The 27,085-nt window shown below is 35.4% G+C and overlaps 1 protein-coding gene across 2 annotated transcripts in view; it reads right to left on the reverse strand.

Annotated features, from left to right (window-relative positions):
- The window catches only part of RALGAPA1 (Ral GTPase activating protein catalytic subunit alpha 1), a 253,276-nt gene that overhangs the window by 37,072 nt on the left and 189,119 nt on the right, over positions 1–27,085 (reverse strand). For both annotated transcript variants that reach the window (XM_080808120.1, XM_080808119.1), the window contains one exon: positions 16,959–17,114. In XM_080808120.1, the coding sequence (XP_080664246.1) occupies positions 16,959–17,114 (156 nt within the window). The remainder of the gene's footprint in view (positions 1–16,958; positions 17,115–27,085) is intronic.

A 27,085-nucleotide genomic window follows, 5' to 3' on the forward strand; every position in this document is an offset into this window, starting at 1 on the left:
CAGAGAGCTGACTAAATGCATTGTGCTGCTCGCATAGATACAATGGTGAAAAAACAAAAAATTAATAATTGAATAATTACTGATATCGATAATCTTCTAAATACACTTCTCTGAAGGCAAATAATAAAGAAAACTGATCTATAATGGTACCTGAAGAACGCACAGAAGTTAATTAGGTTAGGCAGTTTGGTAGATAGTGGTATACACGCAGAAATTTAAACTGATTAATACTGCTTCTACCCCTCATTTTCCCCCTGTTTTCCAGACACCCACACATAGCAAAATAGACACTATCAAATACTCCTCAAGCCTGTTAAAAAAGCATACTTTCATACATTTTAGGATCATACATATTTTCATATGTTTACTTGCTGTCTGGATCATTCATTTCTAGTAATTAAGAAAACCTTCTTGAAACAATAAGCATGGTGTCTAGTATACAATTACCCTAGCAGAGTGGGCACACAATACACATTGCTGAGTATTAAAAAGACAGTCTTGAAAATGCTTTATTGAAATATGTGACTTCAGTGCAGAAGATGTGTTTGAAAAGACCACAGCTTGAAAACTGGTTTTTGAAATGTCTCAATAACCAACTGAAAAAAAGGCAAATCCCTATTGGACTTGACTTCTAATATAACCAGAAGCCGGTGTATAATTTTCCTTTAAAATATTTTCCATCACAGAAACTCAAGAAAACAAAGATATTATATTTGGAAATTGTTGGAGTCTGAAGTTTCAGAGAGGGAGAAGCAACAGTTTTTAGACATGTGGGGTGACTTCTTTTTTGGTTATATTTGGACAAACACAAACTTCAGAATTCTTGGAAGAGCAGGGGAGGGTGTTCCAGTCTGTATGCTTGTTGTGTTGAAGAAATGGAGAAACAGAGGTGGGAAAGAAAAAGGATAATGGGAGAAAGAGAGGAGATTTGAGAAAGGGCTCAGAGAAAGAGGAACAAGACAGGATCAGGTTAAATCTAGTTATTACTATAACTTATCTATAAACTATAGCACTTACCTAGGTAAATTTTTTTTGTCATTACATAGTACACAGCATAAAAACAATTATCTGTAATTATGGCATTTATTTAAAGATTCCACTTTGATGGTGACAGGAGGCATAGTTCTACGAAGAGAATAAATTAGGGTAATGCGATAGCGTTACTGAGTGAAGGGGACTTCTTTAGCTAGCATGGAAAGGTCTCTCTGAGAAACTGTCATGTGAATATGAGAATAGAGCAATGAGAATAAGAAAGCCTGGTGATGTGGAGAAAGAACATTTCAAATGAAAGAACAGTAAGTGCATACCCTCTGAGATGGGAATGAGTTTGACATGTTGGCAGGTTAGAATGACAGCCATAAGACCAGACTACTAAATGAAAAGGAAAGTGACAGGAGATGTGATCAGAGAGGTAGGCAGGCAGGTGGCCAAATCATGGGGCACTGAAGGCCATAGTGAAGAATTAGAACTTTATTCTACATGCAATGAGGAGCCACTGCTATCGCATCCAAATTACACCATTTGCAGTAGCGAGATAAATTTACTCTGAACCATTTATATTTCCTCGTTTTTCTATCCTCTATTCTTATCATAAAAAGTAGATTTACAGAAATTGGGGGTTAAGGGTAGAGTCTAGAATATTAAAATAGAATTATGTAAGACTGTTATTTTGGGATTAAAACGATGAGTATATTTCTATACCACTGATTAACTATTATACTAACTACGCTTTAACTAAATAATGAAAATTTCATTATTATTTCTTAAATTTGTTTTTGAATTCATTTTCCAGACTATATTTAGCATAAAAGTTCTTTGGAAAGTAAACTATATTTCAATTTTATTTCTAGACAAAATAAAAACAGATTTAAAATTAGAATCAGACTAATCAGGTCAACAAAGCTGATTTATCTGGGAAACTATTGTGACCAAATTCCAAAACAGAAAAGGAAGTGCTGTCCATTACACAAACAATATTTCAGAGGAAACGGACTTAAGCCCCCCTTTCCCCTCTTTTGGGGGGTGCAGGAAATGACAGACTGTAATTCCAACTAAGTAAATTACAGTGATCTCAACCTGATCTTCGTAAAACTTCTAACAGGGTGATTCAGCTACTTACAAAGCTTACAAGTGGCCAGAATAAGGAGACCAAGGAAATGAGACAAGCTCCTGTGAACACTTTATACCAATGCTTACAGTACTTGTGATATTTAAGAGTAAACAGAATAAACTCAGTTAAGTGATTTTTTTTTCCCATCAACTTCCTCAGATAGAGATAATTTATAGAACAGGTATCTTTGTCTAGGGTTATATGAGGATTTTTGATATGGTAGTGTATTTCTAAGAGAGTACTTTGTGCAACTGAATATTTGATTAATTTGTTCAAGAAGTATAGTCTATGTTGTAAAAATTCTACTGCTACTGTCTTGAGCCTTGAAAAAGCTTCTCTTCACAAGAAGTAAAACACTACACTTAAACAGGATCAAGGATATTTACCTCTCATTCTGGGCAAATAAAATGTTTAAAAATAATTTACAAAATCACATGATATTTTAAATAAAAAATGAGAACTAAAATTAGTTGCTGTAAGATAGATATAAATGATTTTCTCCTTTCAAGTTTAAAACAAAGAACCAGAGTCATAAATAATTCTAGCTTGCCAGAGGCACAGCTATTTCTTTATACTGACTGTCGACTACCTAATTTAATTAGAGGTATTAAACTCCATGCTGAGGTCAACGAGCCTTACTTCCTCCAATATTACACTTCAACCAGTGCTCATTAATGTGTCTACTGAATGGATTAACACACCTAGAGATATATCTACAGAGGAAAGGGGGACAACCTAATGATATCCAATTGTTCATTTGTAATAGGACACATGTTCTAGGCCTCAACTTATTACCACTAATGTGGAATTTATTAAATTCAGGAGAAAAAATACCAATACAGAAAGTGATTTTTCATTAAGGAGAACTGGTGTAAGACAACTGGTTACCATGATTAAGTTTAAATATTTAACCTTTTATTAAAAAGAAACTGATACTATAATAGAGCTAAAATATAAGCCTGTTAGAAAAATCTAACATACTAGGGCTCTGGAGAGCAGATTAAGAACAAGATTCATAGGGAATTGGGAAGAGGAAAACTCAGTATATAGAGAAAAATAAATGCTAAGGTATTTTTTTTCCCTATAGAAAGAAGGTTTAGAATAGTTATATTGAATTGTGAGATCAGGTATATTTTTCCTTTCTACTGAATTAAGTAAAATTGTTGCCTCAATTTAGTCCCAACCTGATACAGAATTTATCTTTTCATTTTTTTATTGTTTAAAGACTTTATTTATTTATTTGACAGACAGACAGGGAGCACAGATAGGCAGAGGGAAGACAGAGGGTGAGGGAGAAGCAGGCTCTCTGCTGAGCACGGAGCCTATTGTGGGGCTCGATCCCAGGATCCTGGGATCATGACCTGAGCCGAAGGCAGCTGCTTAACCGACTGAGCCACCCAGGTGCCCCAAAAGATTTTATTTAAACCGATTTAAACTACCTTAGAAGATAAGAGAACTATACCCTTCCAAAATGATGTTGCTTTATTACCTATTGTTTGTAATTTTGATGGACTTCACTTTTATATGGTAGATGTTATACATGTGAAAGCAGTGACACTGTAACATTTTCTCACTAAAACAAACACTTTAAATTTCTTTATGTAAAGAAGCCTATCTAGCAACGTGGGGGGCTTGGGGGGTAGGAAAAGAATAAATGAAACAAGAAGGGATCGGGAGGGAGACAAACCATAAGAGACTCTTAATGTCACAAAACAAACTAAGGGTGGCCGGGGGAGGGGGGGTAGGGAGAGGGTGGTGGGGTTATGGACATTGGGGAGGGTATGTGCTATGGTGAGTGCTGTGAAGTGTGTAAACCTGGCGATTCACAGACCTGTACCCCTGGGACTAATAATATATTATATATTTATTAAAAATTTTTAAAAATTATATTAAAAAAAGCCTATCTAATTAGGGTAAGTATCTTCATTAAAGCAGGCATTAAAAAGAAAACCTAACAGGTATAATTATTATAACAACTTAAATAATATACATGCTTGCATTATAAAATTGTAAAAAATTACAAACATATGCTTACATTTTAAAAAGTCCCAATACTTCTGACATCTCAATATTAAACAACTGGAATATTATGCCATGTAATTGTCTGTGTCCTTTCTTCTGATTAAATAACTGGAAAAAATACTAGCACTGTTCCAGTTGGAAAATTCCCAAATAATTAAATTTAGTATTAGATTAAAAGGAAAAAAAATGTCAGACCTTTTCCTGGGTGTAATGTCACCAAAATAGTGGGCCTGGAAAGCTCTAAGCTTTTGTTCCTCCACAGAAACATTGAAAAAACATGATCATATATACAGAAACCTCTGATTCCACAAAAACAGTATACATGTATTCAGCAGAGCTGCATGATACAAAATCAACACTTGAAAAATCAGTTGCATTTCTATATACTAACAATGAACAAATAAAAAAGGAGATTACAAAAATAATACCATTTACAACTGGATAGAAAAGAATAAAACAATGGAGAAGTTTAACTGAGGAGGAAAAAGACTTGTGTATGGAAAACTACAAAACACTTCTGAAAGACTTTTAAGGACTACAGGAGTGAATGGAAAGATATCCCATGTTCATGGAATGGAAACCTTAATATTGTTAAGAGGATGATGTTACCCAAAGTGATCCAAAAATTAAATGTCATCTCTATCAAAATCCCAACAAGGTTCTTTGCAGAAAGAGAAAAAGCCATCCTAAAATTCATCTGAAATCTCAAGAGAACTTGAATAGTAAAAATGATACTGAAAATAAAGAACAAAGCTGTAGGGCTCACATTACCTAAGTTCAAAACTTACTACAAAGCCACAGTAATTAAAGCATTAAATTAAAGGACCCCCCCGACATTTAGACCAAAGAAAAATAATACTGAGCCCAGAAAAAGACCCTTGCATATAAGGCCAACTGATTTTTGACAAGAGTGTCAAGATCATTCAGTGAGAAAAAGTGCAGCCTTTTTAACAAATAGTGATTAGAAAACTAGATAATCACATGCAAAAGAATTAAGTTAGATCTTTATCTCACGCTATGTATTAAAATTAACTGAAAATGGATTCAAAAATTAAATGTAAAATTTTAAACTTGTAAAAATCTTAGAGGAAAACATATGGTAAAATCTTTATGACATTAGATTTGGCCGTGATTTATTGAACTGACACCAAAAGCAGAGACAACAAAATAAAAAACTGATAAACTGGACTCCATCAAAATTAAAACTTTTGTGCATCAAAAGACACTATCAAGAGTGAAGCCATCCACAAAGTGGGAGAACATATTTTCAAGTCATATATCAGATAAAGGATTAACATCTAGAAAAACTTCTATAATTCAACAATAAAGATGCAAACCACTTAACTAAAAAATGAGTTAAAGACTGAATAGACATTTCTCCAAAGAAGACACAGAAATGCCAATAAGCAATGAAAAGATTCACATCACTAGTCATTAGGGATATGCAAATCAAAACCACAATGAAATACCACTATGCACCTATTAGGATAGCTACATTTATTTTTAATGGAAAATAACAAGAGAGAGGAAGGGAAGCAGGCTCCTCGTGGAGGAGAGAGCCTGATGCGGGGCTTGATCCCAGGACCCTGGGATCATGACCTGAGCCGAAGGCAGCAACTTAACCAACTAAGCCACCCAGGTGCCCCTTAAGTAAGGGTTCTAATGGAAAGAGTAGACAACATGCAAGAACACATGGATAATGTAAGCAGAGAGATGGAAATTTTACAAAGAATCAAAAAGAAATGCTAGAGATAAAAAACAATGTAACTGAAATGAAGAATGCCTTTGATGATCTCATTACAGACATGGCTAAGGAAACAATCTCTGAGCCTGATGATATAACATCATAAACTTCTAAAACTTGAAAAGCAATGAGATAAAAGACTGGGGAAAAAAGAACCTAGAATATTCTAGAACTGTGGGACAACCACAAAAAACTGTTACATTAAAGGAGAAGAAAGAAAGAAAGAAAGAAAGAGAAGCAGTATTTGAAGCAATACTGACTAGAATTGCCCCCAATTAATGTCAGACACCAAACCACAGATCCAAGAAGCTTAGGAAACACTAAGTAGGATATATGCCCAAAAAACTACACTTAGGCAAATCATCAATCTTCATAAAATCACAGATAAAGAAAAAAATCTTAAAAGAAGCCAGAGGTAAAAATACATTTTATTTATAGAGAACCAAAGAAAAGAACAATATCTGACTTCTCCTCTGAAACCATGCAAGCAAGGAGAGAGTGGCATGAAATATTTAAAGTGTTGGGAGAAAAAACTACTAACACTTAGAACTCTGTATTCTGTAAAATTATCCTTCAAAAGTAAAGGATAATAAAGACTTTCTCAAACAAAAATTGAGGGAATTAGTTGCCAGTAAACCTATCTTACAAGAAATTTAAAAGGAGTTCTTCAGAGAGAAGGAAAGTGATACAGGTTAGAAATTCAGATCTACATAAAGAAAAGCACCAAATAATCAATAACTGAAGGGAAAAGAAAAGCTTTTATTTTTCTTATTCTTAACTGATCAAACAGATCAGAGTTTGTTCAGAGTAATAATAGCAATAATGCATGTGATTATGTATGCTTAGGTATATATATATATACACACATACATGCTTATCTATAAGTAAAATGAATGAAAGCAATGATATAGGGATAGGATGGAAAGATTAAATATACTGTGTTATCCATGAACCAGCATAGTATTATCTGAAAGCGGACTTGGATTAGCTCTAAATGTATAGTACAAACTCCAGGGCTATAACTAAAAAAATTTAAGAAAGGAAAGTAGTATAAGTGATATGCTAAGAAGGGAGAGAAAATGGAATCTTATAAAATGCTCAGTTACCACAGAAGGCAGAAAAAGTGTGGAATACAGAATTAGGAGCAAAGAACAGGGTAATAAATAGAAAAAAGTAACAAATGTGGTAAATATTAATCCAACTATATCAATGATCACTTTAAATGTCAGTGGTCTAACTACACATTAAAAGACAGAGATTGTCAGAGTGGATAAAAAAATAAGACCCATCTATTTGTTGCTACAAGAAACCTGCTTAAAGTATTAAGACACATATAGATTAAAAGTAAAGAGATGGAGAAAAATACCACGGTAACACCAATAAAAAGAAAAGTGGGAGTACCTATATTAATTTCAGACAGAGCAGATTTCAAGGCAAGGAAAGTTAAAGAGAGGCATTACGGAATGATAAAGAGGTTGATACTCCAAGAAGACATAACCCATCCTTCATCTGTATGCACCTAACAACAGAGTGTCAAAATATGTGAAGCAAAAACTGCTGCAAATGCAACTAGAAGAATCCACTATTATAACAGGAAACTTTAATACTCCTCTATTAGAAATGGAGAAATCCAGCAGGCAGAAAACTGGTAAGGATATAGTTGAACTCAACAGCTCCATCAATCAACTGGATATAATTGACATTTATAGACTACTTCCTCCAACAATAGTAGTTACACATTCTTCCCAGAATCACATGGAATATTCACTAGATGGACTACATTTGGGCCATAAAACACATCTTACCAAATTTAAAAGACGAGAGATCACACAATGTCTGTTTTCAGACCACAATGGAATTAAACTAGAAATCAACAACATAAAGATAGCTGGAAAATCCCAAAATACTTGGAGATTAAATAATATACTTCTAAATAACACATGGATCAAAAAATTCTCAAGAGAAAATAAAAAATATTTTTAACTAAATGAAAATGTTCTGGAAATGGATACTTGTGATAGTTGTACATTATAAATGTACATTATAAATGTATAATGTATAAATGTATAAATGTACATTATAAATGTATAAATGTACATTATAAATGTTTATGCCAATGAACATTTAAAAATGGTTAAGATAGGGCTTCTGAAAAGATGGTGGAGTCATAATATCCTAAACTTACCTCATCCCACTGACATAATGTACCGACATAATAGCCACATCAGTGAAACTAACTCTGAAAATGACTCATGATTTGAAGACTGGCAGAATAGACTTTCCACAGTTAACAGGGCAGAAGAAACCACATCAAAAAGGGTAGAAGGAGCAAAAATATGGCTGGAAACTCCCCCTTCCAGCATTCTCCCCATTCTGCATGAGACTAATCATAAATGAGAGTGACACTATACAGACATGGAGAACAAGAAGAAGATAAGACATCCCTTAAGAGCACAGGGAACAAACCCCTGCCCAGTGTGTTCACAGTAGGCAAAATGGGCCACAGTAGTTGACTGGACTGAATACAAATGCAGCTCAGTCACAATTGCAGGGAACACACAGTCCACAGAAAGACACTGCTGAAATGCCTGGTTCTAGTGATGAGGGGACACTGTACTGCAGGGCACTACAGGACCTCTTCTTCATAAAGCCACAACTTTCAAGAGCAGGAAACACAGCTGACTCTCCTAATACACAGAAACAAACACAGAGAGTCAGACAAAATGGGGAGACAAAGGAATTAGGTCCCAAATGAAAGAATAGGACAAAACCACAGCAAAAGACCTACATTAAACAGAGATAGGCAACAGGCCTGATAAAGAATTCAAAGTAATGGTCATAAAGATACTCACTGAATTTGAGAAAAGAAGGGAAGATCTTAGTGAGACCTTCAAGAAGGAGAAAGAAAATATAAAAAAGAACCAGTCAGAGATGAAGAACTCAATAACTGACATAAAAAAATACGCTAGAGGGAATCAATAGTAGATTAGAGGCAGAAGACTGGATCAGCAGTCTGGAAGGCAGAGTAATAAAAAGCAACCAAGCTGAATAGTGAAAATTAAAAAGAATAAGAAAAAATGAGAGTAGGTGAAGGGAAGTCAGCGACCCCACCAACCATAGTAACGTTTGTATTACAGAGATCCCAGAGGGAGGAGAGAGAGAAGTGGATAGAAAATTTATGTGAAGAGGGGCGCCTGGGTGGCTCAGTGGGTTAAAGCCTCTGCCTTCGGCTCGGGTCATGATCCCAGGGTCCTGGGATTGAGCCCCGCATCGGGCTCTCTGCTCCGTGGAGAGCCTGCTTTCTCTCTCTCTGCCTGCCTCTCTGCCTACTTGTGATCTCTGTCTGTCAAATAAATAAATAAATCTTAAAAAAAAAAAAAAAAAGAAAGAAAAGAAAATTTATGTGAAGAAACAAGAGATGAACACTTCCCTAATCTGGGGAAGGAAATAGAAATCCAGATCCAGGAAACATAGAGACCCCCAACAAAATTAACCCAAAGAGTTTCACACCAAGACATAATCATTAAAATGGCAAAACATAGTGAGAAAGAGACAATTTAAAAGTAGCAAGAGAAAATGGTTACATGTAAGGAAAACCCCATAAAGCTGTCAATTGATTTTTTAGCAGAAACTCTGTAGACCAGAAGGGAATGGAATGATATATTCAAAGTACTGAAAGAAAAAAAACTGCAACCAAGACTGCTCGACCCAGCAAGATTATCATTCAGTATAAAAGGAGAGGTGAAGAGGTTCCCAAACAAACAACATCATCACCACTGAACCAATCTCAAAAGAAATGTTAAAGGGAATTCTTAGTGGAAAGAAAAGGCCAAAATTTTATAAGAAAATTATGAAAGGAAAAAATTTCACAGGTAAATGCAAACATATAATAAAAATAAATTAAACACTTATAAAACCAGTATAAAAGTTAAAACACGGGGTGCCTGGGTGGCTCAGTGGGTTGAAGCCTCTGCCTTTGGCTCAGGTGATGATCTTAGGGTCCTGGGATTGAGCCCTGCATCGGGCTCTCTGCTCAGTGGGGAGCTGCTTCTTCCTCTCTCTCTCTGCCTGCCTCTCTGCCTACTTGTGATCTCTGTCTGTCAAATAAATAAATAAATAAATAAATCTTTTAAAAAGTAAAAAATCAGTCAAGGGATTCACAAAATAAAAGGATATAAAGTATGACATCATATAACGTGGGAGTGAGGAGCGATTCAAATTTAAATGAACATCAACCTCATATAGACTGCTTTACACATAAAATGTTATATATGAACCTAATGATAACCACAAAGAGTTACACAAAAGATAGAAAAAAAATCCAAGCATAGAAGTAAAGACATCAACAAACCATGATCAAAGTCAGCAAGAGAATGAATAGGGAAGAGCTACAAAAAGGACTGCAAACCAGTAATAAAAATGGCAATAAGTACATACCTATCAACAATGAATTTAGATGTAAATGGACTAAATGTTCTAATCAAAAGACACAAGATGACTGAATGGATAGAAAAGCAACATTTATAATTTGCCTACAAGAGACTCACTTCAGACCAAAGGACACATACAGATCCAAAGTGAAGGGATGGAAAAATGTTTACCATGCAAATGGAAGCAAAAAGAAAACTGGGGTTGCAACACCTATAACACAAAATAGACTTTAAAACAAAGACTATACCAAGAGAAAAAGAAGGACAATAAATAATCATAAAGAGAACAATTCAACAAGAAGTTATAACAATTGTAAATATCTATGTGCTCAAAATAGGAGCCCCCCAATACATAAAGCAGTTATTAACAGATATAAAGGAAGAAACTGACAGTAATACAACAGTAGGGGACATTAACACCTCACATACATCAATGGATAGCGCTTCCATATAGAAAATCAATAAGGAAACAGTGGTTTTGAATGACACATTAGACCAGATGGACCTAAGAGATATATTCAGACATTCCATCCAAACACAGTGGAATATAGGGATGCCTGGGTGGCTCAGTCTTTTGAATGTCTGACTCTTGATTTTACCTTGGGTCATTATTGTGGGATGGTGGGGTCAAGCCCTGTGTTGGGCTTTGCACTGAACATGGAACCTGCTTGGGATTCCCTCTCTCCCTCTCCCCCTCCTTTCTCCCTGTGCATGTGTGCATGTGCATGTTCTCTCTTCCTCTCCCTCTCAAAATGAAACAAAAAACCAGAAACAAACCCAAAACAGTGGAATATGTATTCTTTTCAAGTGCACGTGGAATATTCTCCAGAACAAATCACATTAGGCCAAAAACCAGAGACTAAAATACTAAACAATAGATGGGTCAATCAAGAAACCAAAGAGGAAATAAAAATTACGTGGTGACAAATGAAAATAAAAACACAAGGCCCACAATCTCTGGGAGGCTATAAAAACTTTTTTTTTATTGTTTTTTAAGGTTTTTATTTATTTATTCGAGAGAGAGCACAGAGGGAGAATGAGGAGGAGAAGCAGACTCCTCACTGAACAGAGAGCCTGATGAAGGGTTCAAAACCAGGATCCTGAGATCATGACCTGAGCTGAAGGCAGATGCTTAACTGACAGAGCCACCCAGGCGCCCCTGTAAAAGCTGTTCTGAGAAGGAAATTTATAGCAATACAGACCTACCTCAAAAAAAAAAAACAAAAAACAAAAAAACAAGAAAAATCTCAAGTAAGCAACCTAACCTTACACCTAAAGGAGCCCAGAAAGACAAGAAGCAACAAACCCAAAGCTGGCAGAAGAAATAAAAAAGATTAGAGTGAAATAAATGAAATAGAAAATAAAAAGCAATAGAAGAGATGAGTAAGGCCAAGAGCTGGTTGTTTGAGAAGATCAACAAAATTGATAAACCTTTAGCCAGACTCTTCAAAAAAAAAAAGAGAGTGAACACAAATAAATGCCATCAGAAGTGAAAGAGGAAAAATAACCAACACTACAGATATATAAAGGATTAAGAGAATATTATGAAAAATTATATGCCCACAAATTGGACAACCTAGAAGAAATGAATCAATTTGCAGAAACATATAACCTTCCAAAATGGAATCAGGAAAAAACAGAAAATTTAACAGACCAAGTACTAGCAATGAAACTGAACCAGTAATCAAAAAACTCCCAACAAACAAAAGTCCAGAGGGGTCCCTAGGTGGCTCAGTCAATTAAGCATCTGCCTTTAGCTCAGGTCATGATCCCAGCTTGGGGTCTGCTTCTCTTTCTCCCTCCGCCCTTCCCCTGCTCATGTGCTCTCTAATAAATAAAGAAGATTTTAAATGACAATAACAAAAAAGTCCAGAAAAAGATGGCTTCACAGTTGAATTCTACCAAATATATAAAGAAGAGTTATGACTCATTTTTCTCAAACTACTCCAAGAAATAGAAGAGGAAGGAAAGCTTCCAAATTCATTCTACAAGGCTAGGATTACCCTGATGCTAAAACCAGAGAAATAAACAAAAGAGAAAGAAAAAAAGAAAGAAAGAGAAAAGAAAAGAAGGAAGGAAGGAAAGAAAGAGAGAGAGAGAGAGAAAGAGAGAGAGGGAGGGAAAGGGAAGGGAAGGGAAGGAATGGAAAAACTACGGGACAGTATCTGACGAAAATAGATGTGAAAATCCACAACAAAATATTAGCAAACCGAATCCAACAATATATTAAAAAAATCATTCACCACAATCAAGTAGGATTTATCCTTGGGATGCAAGAGTGATTCAGTATCCACAGATCAATCAACACACTGCGCATTAACAAGAAAAAGAGTAAAAACCATATGATCATCTCAAGAGATGAAGAAAAAGCATTTGGCAAAATATAACATCCATTCATGATAAAATCTCTCACAAAAGTAGGCTTAGAGGGAACATACCTCAACATAATAAAGGCTATATATAAAAAAACCCCACAGCTAACAAGACATGCAATGGTGAAATACTGAGAGCTTTCCCTCTAAGATCAGAAACATGACAAAGATGTCCACTCTCATCACTTCTATTCAACATAGTATTAGCCACAGCAATCAGACAATACAGACAATACAAGGCATCCAAATTCATAAGGAAGAAGTGAAGCTATCACTATCTGCAGATGACATTCCACTGTATATAGAAAACCCTAAAGCATCCACAAAAAAACTGCTAGCACTAATAAATGAAGTCAGTAAAGTTGCAAAATACAAAGTCAATAATACAGAAATCGGCTGAATTTCTTTATACTGATAATAAAGTAGAAATTAACAAAACAATCCCATTTGTAACTGCACCAAAAAGAATAAAATGTCTAAGAATAAACTGCACTCTGAAAACTATAAAACACTGATGAAAGTAGCTGAAGATGATACAAACAAATGGAAAGATATTCCAGGCTCATGGACTGGAAAAACCAACACTGTTAAGATGTCCATATTGCCCAAAGCAATCTATGAATTCAGTGCAATCCCTATCAAAATACCAATAGTAATTTTTACAAAACTAGAATAAATAATCTTAAAATCTGTATGGAACCACAAAAGACCCTGAACAGCCAAAGCAATCTTGAGAAAGAACAAAGCTTGGAAGTCATAATCCCATATTTCAAGATACACTACAAAGCTGTAGTAATCCAAACAGTATGGTACTGGCATAAAAACTGACACATAGGTTAATGGAACAGTCCAAAGAACCTAGAAATAAACCCATGTTTATATGGTCAATTAATCTACAACAAAGGAGGGAAAAACATACACTGGGGAAAAGACAGTCTCGTCAACAAATAGTGCTGGGAAAGCTGGACAGCTACATGCAAAAAATAAAACTGGACCACTTTCCTACACCATACACAAAAATAAACTCAAAATGGTTTAAAGATCTAAATGGAAGACCTGAAACCATAAATTAGAAGAAAACATAGGTAAGTAATTTTTTGGACATCAGCCATAGAAACATTTTTGTAGCTATGTCTCCTTAGGCAAGAGAAACAAAACCAAAATTAAACTATTGGGACTACAGTAAAATAAAAAGTTTTTATACAGCAAAGAAAGTCATCAACAAAAGGACAAGGCAACCTCTTAAATTAGAGAAGACAACTGCAAATGATATATCTGATAAAGAGTTAATATCCAAAATACAAAAAGAATTTGTACAACTAACACCAAAATAATAATCTAAAAATGGCCAGAGGACCTGAATAGACATTTTTCCAAAGAAGACATACAGGTGGCCAATAGACACATGAAAAGATGTTCAACATCACTAATCATCAGGGAAAGACAAATCAAAACCACAATGAGATATCACCTTATATCAGTGAGAATGGCTAGAATGAAAACAAAAACAAAAACAAAAAAAACTACCAAGAAATAAGTATTGGCGAGGATGTGGAGAAACAGGAACCGTGGTGCACTACTGCTGGAAATGCAAATTGGTGCAGTCACTGTGCAAAACAGTGTGGAAAACAGAATTACAATATGATCCAATAATTCCATTACTGCATATTTATCCAAGGAAAACAAAATACTAATGAAATGACATAGGTACCTCTATGTTTACTGCAGCATTATTTACAATGGCCAAGATATAGAAGCAACCCAAGTGTCCATCCATAGATGAATGGATAAAGAAGATGTGGTATATATATATAAATATGTACAACAGAATATTACTCAGCCATTAAAAAAAAAATGAGATCTTGCCATCTGTGACATCACGGATGGACCTAGAGGGTATAATGCTAAGTGAAATGTCAGTCCAACAAAGACAAATTCCGTATGATTTCACTCATGTGTAGAATGTAAGAAACAGAACAAATGAGCAAAGAAAAAAATGGACAAAGAGAACTAGAATCTTAAATACAGAGGAAACACTGGAGGTTGCCAAAGGGGAAAAGGGTTGGGGGAATGGGTGAAATAGAGAACTGTTATTACAATGCACACATCCAAAAATATGACACTGTATGTTAATTATGCATCAATGAAAAATTTCCAAACCCTAAAAAAAATTAAATAAAAAAAATTTTTAAAAGTGAAAATAGTAAATTATATATGTAATTTTTACCACAGTAAAAAACTTTCTATATGTAGAGATGAAATAAACTATTAATGCTCAATGCTTATTTCCTCAAAACTCTATAATACATCCAACACTTAAAAATGTTACCACTTAACAATATAATTTTAATTAGAACTCAACCATTTAACAATTCTTAAATGGTGTTATCTTCTCCAAAATTAATTTTCTTATGATAACAACTTGTTAAACATCCATTTCAGAAACTTCTTAAGTAATGAAGGATACACCCTCATGACTGTTTTGAAAATAGTAAGAAATCCTACTTATTTGACATTTCTACAAAGGTCACAGGAATAAAATTTCAAGTACCATATAACTATCATTTTTAATATAGTGAAGTAAAAATAACCTGGCATAGTTTTCTTTAAAAAAAAAAATGAACAAAACAGTTTTTTTTTTTTAACAAAAAATGATGTACTTTGTTCTCTTATGTTTGTAATCCAAAATACTATCAATTTTAGACTCTGCTCTGGGGTTTAAAAGTTGTATCCATGGAGCCATGGATTATCATGAAAATGATAATGATAAATGTTGAGTCATGGCCAAGTTCTTAATGATTAAAATTATCTTTTAAAACAATTTTTAATTATTTTATTTATTTTTAAATTTTTTAAATTTTATTTTATTTTTTTGAGAGGGAAAGAGAGTGTGTGTGCAAGTATGAGAATGAGAGCAGGGGAGGGGCAGAGAGAATCCCAAGCAGGCTCCACCCCAGCACAGAGTGCCACACAAGGCTCAACCTCATGAGATGAGACTGACTTGAGCCAAAATCAAGCACTGGACACTTAACAGACTGAGACACCAGGTGGCCCTAAAATTATCTTTTTGCACTATACTTATAATTATCTCTAATTCAGGAATGGCTTATTTTCATAGAGATTTATAATGAGCTGATGGAAGAAAGTGCTTAATTGACATTTTAATGAAGTTTTCACTCCAATCCACCTCTTCACCGTCTTCTTATCAGTATTCATGGATCATTTTCTACTTCTAAAAACTACACAACAAGAAATTCTATAGCAAACTAGTTACTGAATATACTTTCTTACATTTATCAATTATCTCCACCTTTACTACTCATTCCCTAATTAGCATCCATACATTAGTTTTATCAACCATTACTCATTTAGTAGGCAAGTTCCAACAGTACTTTAAATTGTAAACAAAAGGCTTCAAGGGTATTGAATTAGTCTTATCAAATATGTGAGAGGAGTTCTGAAATTCCTTTACAAAAGAGTGCGAGAATATGCTGTTCTTGTAGTTTATTAATAAGGTATAAAGAGTCTGGTATCAGGCAAAAGAATATTAAATAAAATGACCAATGATATTAAGTTGGTTACATTTAGCAGTTTTGAATAAATTGAAGAAGGAGGAGAAAGAGAAGGTGAAGAAATACTGGACAAGGTTTTATTCTTAAAAATATTTCTCCCTAAGAAAACCAAACACAACTGAATACATATAACTGTACTCTGAGGTATCCCTACAATCACTAGAAGGACTCTTGAATGCCAGTGCCACCTACAGAAAAACGATGGTGTAGGTTTTAAAGCACAAGGGCCATCAAAACCATTCCACCACATCTCTTGTAAATTCTAAGGTAGTAAAATTCTTTTTCATTATTATGGTTTATCTTATCTGCTTTATTAGTTTTAGTTAAAATTTATGATAAAGAATGTTATATTTTAAGTGCTTTATAATAATTAATATAAAGTTTTGCTCTCCCTCAATCAATATAACTATTATATCTATTTGTGTATGAAGAGACTTGAAATATAATTTCACCCATTTGAACATATGTAGAAGTTTTTCAATTTGTCATATCCCCATTTTCTTAAAGGCAAATCCTTTAAGATACTAACCTTCAATATTATCATTAATGAAAACAGCATTAGCTCTACAACAATCTTGTTTCTGAAGATAGTATTAAGTAAAGAGTGGAATACTCAGAAATAGTGCTTGATCAATTATTTACATATTTTATGTATTTATCTTCTTAATTACTAGGATTTTAACTCAACATTTTTTCCTCAGCACTTACTTTTTTGGTCAAAGAGTCGTCATTATCAGAAGGCATTCTTGTTGATACATGAAATATTACTTCTACTGTAGAGGTAGCAAAATACGGTGTGGTCAATCCAGTGCTTTTGTTTTTTTGTAGTCCTCCCATGAAACCACAGTGGTTTGTAAGATTGACCTGGGAGCAATGACACATAATATTAATCAACTAAACAAAACTCAAAAACTTACTACTGAAATAGACTCAAATTTCTCAATTTGCAAAAACATGGAGAAGAAAGTCTTTGGCACTTTATCAACCAATACTTGATCCAGAATTACTACTTGGAGCTGTTCTGTTCACACTGGTACTTTTTAAATATTTGTGGATCCCTTATTAATAGGAGTTAATTAGGAAAGAAATCAACTGCTGTACAGAATGCATCTTTTGTTAGGCTACTAGGTGTTAATGCTAAATCATAAAGGCTATGGGAGGACCCCAAAGCCAGAGTAAAAAAATCAAGTGGCAAATCAAGACTGGAAATGATCTGGGGAAAAGTTAAAACAGTAATGTCACTTTGATAAGATGATTAATTAGGTGTGTTATATTGACTCATCGAAACTGGCTTCTTATTTTTAGTACCTATCACACAGCTCAAAACAAAAAATACAAATATGTAGAACTTAACTGCACTCCTTTTTTTTTTTTATAAAGATTTTTTTTTATTTATTTATTTGACAGAGAGAGATCACAAGTAGGCAGAGAGGCAGGCAGAGAGAGAGAGAGGGAAGCAGGCTCCCCGCTGAGCAGAGAGCCCGATGCGGGACTCGATCCCAGGACCCCAAGATCATGACCTGAGCCGAAGGCAGCGGCTTAACCCACTGAGCCACCCAGGCGCCCCTTAACTGCACTTCTAATGCATTAAAAAACTACAAATTAATCTTTGCAAAGATTTTTACACATATTTTTTCCTGATTATAAATAAAATACACATTAATATCAGGGTCATTACATCGGGTAATATTTCCTGAACTTGTGCAATACCCAGAGCAACTTGTCTTCACTGTTGAAAATTAAAGAAAATATTAGAAAGCAAAAAGAAGCACAAAAGAAAAAAGAAACTTAAACATCACTTTATAACTCTCCACTCAGAGAAATCACTTTATACATGTTTTTAAAAAATGAAGTTTGAAATACGGATGGACCTAAAGGGTACAATTAATGCAAGTACAATAAGTCAGTCAGAAAAAGACCAAAACTATATGATTTCACTTACATGTGGAATTTAAAAGATAGAACAAATGAACAAAGAACAACAGAAACAAACAAAAAAGCATACTCTTAAACACAGGAAACTGGGGGTTGGCAGAGGGAAGGAAGGTGGGGCTGTGGGTGAAATAAAGGGGATTGAGTACACTTATGATCAGTACTGAGTAATGTGTAGAACTGCTGAATCATTATAGTGTACACCTAAAAGTAATATAACACTGTATGTTAATTATACTTCAATTAAAAATTTAAAAATCTGAATAACCGATACAGTGAGAATTATAAAAACCAATTTTTGCACCAGGTGAACTGAACATGTCTCAACTATCAATATCAGTTACAATGACTGAACATCTGAATAAGAAATTAGTTTTTACGCCATTACTACAAGATTGCCTCAACACTTACAATATTTTAAAATTTGACTCAGTGATATTCATATAATTAAAATTGCAAAAGTATACCAAAATTCTTCCTTCTATTTCTCTCATCTTTAGTGCTCAGTTCCCCTTCCAGAAAGAAATTTCTCTCTTTTTTTTTTTTTTAAAGATTTTATGTATATATTAGAGAGAGAACACAAGTACGGGGAACAGAGGAAGGAGAAGCAGACTCCCCAGTGAGCAGGGAGCCCGATGAGGGGCTCGATTCCAGGATACTGAGATCACGACCTGAGCCAAAGGCAGACACTTAACTGAGCTAACCAATGCTCCTCTTTTCCTTTTTAAAGATTTAATTTTTTAAAAAAAATATTTATTTGTCAGAGAGAGAGAGAGAGAGTAAGCACAAGTAGGAGCGGCAGGCAAAGGGAAAAGCAGGCTCCCCACTGAGCAAGGAGTCTGAATTGATCCCAGAACCCTGCGATCAGGACCTGAGTAGAAGACAGACACGCAACTGAATGAAACCCTCAGGCATTCCAAGATTTATTTATTTTGGAGATAAAGAGAGAGAATGCACAAGCGGGAAGAGGGAAAATGGGAGAGGGAGAGAACGAATCCTTAAGTGGACCCCACTTGAGGACCCCCGCCACTGAGTGCAGGGCCCAATGTGGAGCTCAGTCCCAGGACTCTGAGATCATGACCTGAGCTGAAATCAAGACCCAGCTGCTTAACTGAACCACCCAGGTGCCTCCAGAAGCAATTTCTTTTCTTTTTTTTTTTTTAATTAAATTTTTTATTTAATTTCAGCGTAACAGAATTCATTGTTTTTTCACCACACCCAGTGCTCCATGCAATCTGTGCCCTCCCTAATACCCACCACCTGGTTCCCCCAACCTCCCACCCCCTGCCCCTTCAAAACCCTCAGGTTGTTATTCAGAGTCCATAGTCTCTCATGGTTCACCTCCCCTTCCAATTTCCCTCAACTCCCTTCTCCTCTCCATCTCCCCTTGTTATTTATTATGTTATTTATTATGTTATTTATTATGCTATGTTATTTATTATTTATTTATGCTCCATGTTATTTATTATGCTCCACAAATAAGTGAAACCATATGATACTTGACTCTCTTTGTTTGACTTATTTCACTCAGCATAATCTCTTCCAGTCCTGTCCATGTTGCTACAAAAGGAGGCATAATACTCCATAGTGTATATGGACCACATCTTCCTTATCCATTCATCCGTTGAAGGGCATCTTGGTTCTTTCTACAGTTTGGCGACCCTGGCCATTGCTGCTATAAACACTGGGGTACAGATGGCCCTTCTTTTCACTACATCTGTATCTTTGGCGTAAATACCCAGTAGTGCAATTGCAGGGTCATAGGGAAGCTCTATTTTTAATTTCAAGCTTCCCTCAAAAAAATTGAAAAATCCAGAATACACCAGCTGTCTCTACACCTTAAAGAACTGGAGAATCAACAACAAATCAAACCAACTCCACACGTAAAAAGGGAAATAATCAAGATTAGAGCAGAGATCAATGAGGTAGAAACCAGAGATACAGTAGAACGTATCAATGAAACTAGAAGCTGGTTTTTTGAAAGAATCAATAAGATCGATAAACCATTGGCCACACTAATCCAAAAGAAAAGAGAGAAAGCCCAAATTAATAAAATTATGAATGAAAAGGGAGAGATCACAACTAACACCAAGGAAGTAGAAACAATCATCAGAAGTTATTATCAACAGTTATATGCCAATAAGCTAAGCAACCTAGATGAAATGGATGCATTCCTGGAAAACTATAAACTCCCAAAATTGAACCAGGAAGAAATGGACAACCTGAATAGACCGATATCTACTAATGAGATTGAAGCAGTGATCAAAAACCTCCCAAAAAACAAGAGCCCAGGACCCGATGGATTCCCTGGGGAATTCTATCAAACTTTCAAAGAAGAAATAACACCTATTCTCCTGAAGCTGTTTCAAAAAATTGAAGCAGAAGGAAAACTTCCAGACTCTTTTTATGAAGCCAGCATTACCCTGATCCCCAAACCAGGCAAAGACCCTACCAAAAAGGAGAATTTCAGACCAATATCACTGATGAATATGAATGCTAAGATTCTCAACAAGATCCTAGCAAACAGGATCCAACAGCATATTAAAAAGATTATCCACCATGACCAGGTGGGATTCATCCCTGGGTTACAAGGATGGTTCAACATTCGCAAATCAATCAATGTGATAGAACAAATCAATAAGAGAAGAGAGAAGAACCACATGATCCTCTCAATTGATGCAGAAAAAGCTTTTGACAAAATCCAGCATCCGTTCCTGATTAAAATGGTTCAAAGTATAGGGATAGAGGGAACATTCCTGAACTTCATCAAATCTATCTATGAAAGACCCACAGCAAATATCATCCTCAATGGGAAAAAGCTTGCAGCCTTCCCGTTGAGATCAGGAACACGACAGGGATGCCCACTCTCACCACTCACCACAACATAGTATTAGAAGTCCTAGCAACAGCAATCAGACAACAAAGAGAAATAAAAGGTATCCAAATTGTCAAGGAAGAAGTCAAACTCTCTCTCTTCGCAGATGACATGATTCTTTATATGGAAAACCCGAAAGACTCCACCCCCAAACTACTAGAACTCATACAGCAATTCAGTAATGTGGCAGGATACAAAGTCAATGTCCAGAAACCAGTGGCTTTCTTATACACTAACAATGAAAATACAGAAAGGCAAATTAGAGAATCGATTCCAGAAAGCAATTTCTTAAATATCCTTTCAAAAATGTTCTCTGTATATATAATTAAATTCCTACACGTATGTGTACACACACACACACAGCAACACATACAGTGTTTCTCACCATCCTTTTTTGCATTTAAAATACCTTGAAAAGTACTCATTAGTATGTAAAGAGCTTCCTTATTTGTTCTGTTTTCATTGCTTCACAGAAGTTCATTTTCTTGATGTACGATAATTAACTAGTCCCCTACTTAAAGGGTATTTAGGTTGTTTCCAGTCTTTTGTTAATATGTCAATGATGAAGTGAGTAACACAGAATACATGTCATGTTACATTTGTGAAAGTAGATCTACAGGATAGTTAAAAATGGAACTATAAGTCAATGGGCATGTAAACTTCTAATTTTGAAACTCATTAAAATGTCTATAGATGGCATCAACAGCGTATAAGAGCACATGTTCTCCTCATGGCCTCTCAAATATATTATCAAACTTTATGATCTTTTCAAATATGATAGGTGAAAAATAGTAGCGAAGTGCAAACCTTTTGTTTTCTTTTAGAGAACAGGTTATTTTCAGATCAGTTCTCTGATCATGTAATGGAGAAAAGGTCTCATTCTAGAGTTCCTTTGCTCTAAACGTTTATGTAGTACTTGATAATCTCCATTTTTTAAATTCAATTTTTTAACTGGAGATAACTGTAGGTTAATAAGAAGTTTTAAAAAATAATAAAAGGAGGTCCTATGTACCCTATAACCAGATTACCCCAAATGCAAAACTATATAAAAACCAGGATACTGGATGGGGTTCAGTGGGTTGGGTGTCCAAGCCTTGATTTCAGCTGAGGTCATGATCTCATGGTCATGAGACTGAGTCTCAGCATGAAGCTTGCTTGAGATTCTCTCCCTCTTCCTCTGCCTCCCTGCCCCCTGCTTATACTCTCTCTCTTAAAAGCAGGGAAAAACAAACAAACAAACAAACACCACAGGATATTGGCATTAATATGACTGAGAAACAGAACATTTCAATGCCATAAGGATCCCCCATGTTACCCTGTTACATGAGCCACACCCACTTCCCTCTTATCCTACCTCCTCAAACCCTGATAATGAGTAATCTGCTTTTTACTACTAAATGGTCATTTCAAGAATGTTGTATAAATAGACCTGATCTGTGACCCAGTAGGTGATCTATTCTAGAGAATGTTTCACGTGCACCAGAGGTGAGTGTGTACTCTGTTGCTTTAGGATGGAATGTTCCAAATATACATGTGAAGTCCATCTGGTCCAGTCTGTCATTCAAAGCCCTTATTTCCTTGTGGATCTTCTGCTTAGATGGTCTTTCCATTGCAGTGAGGGGGGTACTAAAGTCCCCTATTATTGCATTATTATTGATGTGTTTCATTGATTCTATTAATTGGCTTATATATTTTGCTGCTCCCATGCATAAATATTTACAATGGTTAGATCTTCTTCTTGCATAGACTCTTTAATTATGACATAGTGTTCTTCCTCAACTCTTTATTACAGACTTTGGTTTAAAATCTAATTTGTCTGATATAAGGATTGCTACCCCAGCTTTCTTTTGCTATCCCCTGGCATGATAAATGGTTTTCTACCCTACCCTCTCACTTCAACTCTGGAGGTGTATTTGGGTCTAAAATGAGTCTCTTGCAGACAGAAAATCCATGAGTCTTGCTTTTTTATTCAATCTGATACCCTGTGTTTTTTGATTGGGGCAGTTAGCCCATTTACATTCAGAGTAACTACTGAAAGATACGAATTTAGTGCCATTGTATTACCTGCAGAGTAACTGTTAATATTGTTTCTGTTTCTTTCAGGACGATTTTACTTTTGGGCTCTCTCTTTGCTTTGAGGAGCCCTTTTAATATTTCTTGTAGGGTTGGTTTGGTGATCACAAATTCTCTTAAGTTTCTGTTTGTCCTGGAAGCTTTTTATCACTATTATTTCGAAATACATCCTAGCTGAATAAAAGTATTCTAAGCTGCATATTCTTCTCATTCAGCACCCTGAATATATTATGCCAGTCCTTTCTGGCCTGGCAGGTCTCTGTAGATAGGTTTGCTGCCATTCTAAAGTTTCTATCCTCGTAAGGTTACAGACCTCTTGTTCTGAGCTGCATTCAGGATTTTCTCTTTGTCTCTGAGATTTGCAAGTTTCATTATTACATGTCAGGGTGTTGACCTGTTTTTACTGATTTTTGAGAGGAATCCTCTGTGCCTCCTGGACTTGAATGCCCATTTCCTTCCCCAGAACAGGTAAGTTCTCTGCTATAATTTGCTCCAATATACCTTCTGCCCCCATCTCTCCAAATTATTCTAATATTATTCTGCTTTATAGTATCACTTATCTAATTCTCCCTTTGTGATCCAGTAGTTGCTTATCTCTTTTTTTCAGCTTCTTTATTGTCTATCATTTTGTCTTGTATATCACTAATTCTCTCTTTTGCCTCCTTTATCCTAGTAGTTAGAGACTCCATTTTTTACTGCATCTCATTAATAGCCTTTTTTATTTCAAGTTGCTTTTTAGTTCTTTTACTTTTAGTTCTTTTACTTCTCCAGAAAGGGATTCTCTGCTGTCATCTATGCTTCTTTCAAGCCCAGCTAGTATCTTTATAATCATTATTTTGAACTCAAATTCCAACATCTTACTTATGTTCATACTGATTAGGTTCGTGGCAGTCAGTACTGCCTCTTGTTCTCTTCTCTGAGGTGAGTTTTTCCATTTTGTCATTCTTGCAAAAAGTGGTCACTTTTCTATTCATAGAACTGCAGCTATTTTTTTTTTCTTTCTTAGATCTCTGGCTGAGTTCACAGGTGTTTAGAATGATTTGAAAGCTATCTAGCTGAATTCTTGGGACCAGATGAAATTCAGATCTCCTACTCCACCACCATTTTGGATCAATCCTCCTCTCAACCAGTATCAAAAGACTGGGATCATTCCCTACATATTTTCAGACCACAATGCTTTGAAACTGGAAGTCAATCACAGGAGGAAATTTAGAAAGAACTCAAATACATGGAGGCTAAAGAGCATCCTACTAAAGAATGAATGGTTCACCCAGGAAATTAAAGAAGAATTTTAAAAATTCACAAAAACTAATGAAAATGAGAAGACAACTGTTCAAAATCTTTGGGATGCAGCAAAGGTGGCCTTAAGAGGGAAGTATATAGCAATACAAACCTTTCTCAAGAAATAAGAAAGTTCTCAAATATACAACCTAAACTTACACCTAAAGGAGCTGGAGAAAGAACAGCAAATAAAGCCTAAACCCTGCAGAAGAAAATTAATAAAGATTAGAGCAGAAATCAATGAAATAGAAACCAAAAGAACAATAGAACAGATCAATGAAACTAGGAGCTGGTTCTGTGGAAAAATTAGTAAGACTGATAATCCCCTGGCCAGACGTATCAAAAAGAAAAGAGAAACGATCCAGATAAATAAAATCATGAATGAAAGAGGAGCTATCACAACTAACACCAAAGAAATGCAAACAATTATAAGAACATACTATGAGCAATATATCACAACAAATTAGGCAATCTGGACGAAATGCATTCTTAGAGATGTATAAACTACCAAAACTGAAACAGAAAGAAACAGAAAACCTGAAGAGACCCATAACCAGCAAGGAAATTGAAGCAGTAATTAAAAATCTCCAAACAAACAAGAGCCCAGGGCCAGATGGCTTCCCAGGGGAATTCTACCAAACATTTGAAGAAGAATTAATACCTATTCTTCTGAAGCTGTTTCAAAAAATAGAAATGGAAGGAAAACTTCCAAACTCTTCCTATGAAGCCAGTATTACCTCGACCCCAAAACCAGACAGAGACCCCACCAAAAAGAATTACAGACCAATATCTCTGATGAACAAAGATGAAATAATTCTCACCAAGATACTAGCCAATAGGGTCCAATAGTACATTAAGAGGATTATACACCATAACCAAGTGGGATTTATTCTTGGGCTGCAAATGTGGTTCAACACCTGCAGATCAATGTGATATACCACATAAATGAAAGAAAGAACAAGAACCATAGGATCATCTCGATAGATGCAGAAAAAGCATTTGACAAAGTACAGCATCCTTTCTTGATTAAAACTCTTCACAGTGTAGAGGCAGAGGGAACATACCTGAATATCATAAAAGCCATATATGAAAAGCCCTTACTAAGTATCATTTCAATAGGGAAAAACTGATAGATCTTCCCCTAAGGTCAGGAATACGGCAGGTATGTCCACTATCACCACTGCTGTACATAGTACTAGAAGTCCTAGCCTCAGCAATCAGATAACAAAAAGAAATAAAAGGCATCTGAATTGGCAAAGAAGAAGTTAAACTCTTACTCTTTCCAGAACACATAATACTCTATGTGGAAAACCCAAAAGACTCCACCCAAAATTGCCAGAACTCATACAGGAATTCAGCAAAGTGGCATATAAAATCAATGCACAGAAATCAATTGCACTCTTATATACTAACAAGGAGACAGATCCCATTTACAATTGCACCCAAGTCGATCCCATTTACAATTGCACCTAAGGAGTTGATCCCATTCACAACTGCACCCAAAACTATAAGATACCTAGGAATAAACCTAACCAAAGATGTAAAGGATGTGTACTCAGAAAACTATAGAACATTCATGAAAAAAGCTGAGGAAGACATAAAGACAAGGAAAAACGTTCCATGTTCATGGACTGGAAGGACAAATATTGTTAAAATGTCTATGCCTCCTAAAACAGTCTATACATTCAATGCAATTCCTATCAAAATACCATCATTTTTTTTCACAGAGCTGGAACAAATAATCCTAAAATTTGTATGGAACCAGAAAAGACCCTGAATAGCCAAAGGAATGTTGAAAAAGAAACCAAAGCTGATGGCATCACAATTCCGGACTTCAAACTCTATTACAAAGCTGTAATCATCAAGACAATATGGTAGTGGCAGAAAAACAGACACATAGATCAATGGAACAGAATAGAGAACCCAGAAATGGACCCTCAACTCTATGGTCAACTAATCTTCAACAAAGCAGGAAGGAATATCCAATGGAAAAAAGACAGTCTCCTCAACAAATGGTGTAAGGAAAAATGGACACCCACATGCAGAAGGATGAAACTGGACCATTTCCTTATGCCAAACACAAAAATATACTCAAAATGGATAAAAGACCTAAATGTGAGACAGGAATCCATCAAAATCCTAGAAGAGAACACAGGCAGCAACTTGACCTGGCCACAGCAACTTCTTGCTATACACGTCTCCAAAAGCAAGGAAAATAAAGGCAAATTTAACTATTGGGACTTCTTCAAGATAAAAAGGTTTTGCACAGCAAAGCAAACAGTTGACAAAACCAAAAGACAACCAACAGAATTGGAGATGATATTTGCAAATGACGTATCAGATAATGGGTTAGTATCCGAAGTCTAGAAAGAACTTATCAAACTCAACACCCAAAGAACTAATACTCCAATCAAGAAATGGGCAGAAGACATGAACAGACATTTCTCCAAAGACATACAAATGGCTAAGAGACACACGAAAAAATGATCAACATCACTGCATCAGGGAAATACTAATCAAAACCACAATGAGATACCACCTCACACCAGTCAGAATGGCTAAAATTAACAAGTCAGGAAACAACAGATGTTGGTGAGAATGTACAGAGGGGAGAACCCTCCTACACTATTGGTAGGAATGCAAGCTGGTGCAGCCACTCTGGACAGCATGGAGG

Source organism: Martes martes, assembly GCF_963455335.1.
Source record: "Martes martes genome assembly, chromosome: 7".
Taxonomy (NCBI): Eukaryota; Metazoa; Chordata; class Mammalia; order Carnivora; family Mustelidae; genus Martes; species Martes martes.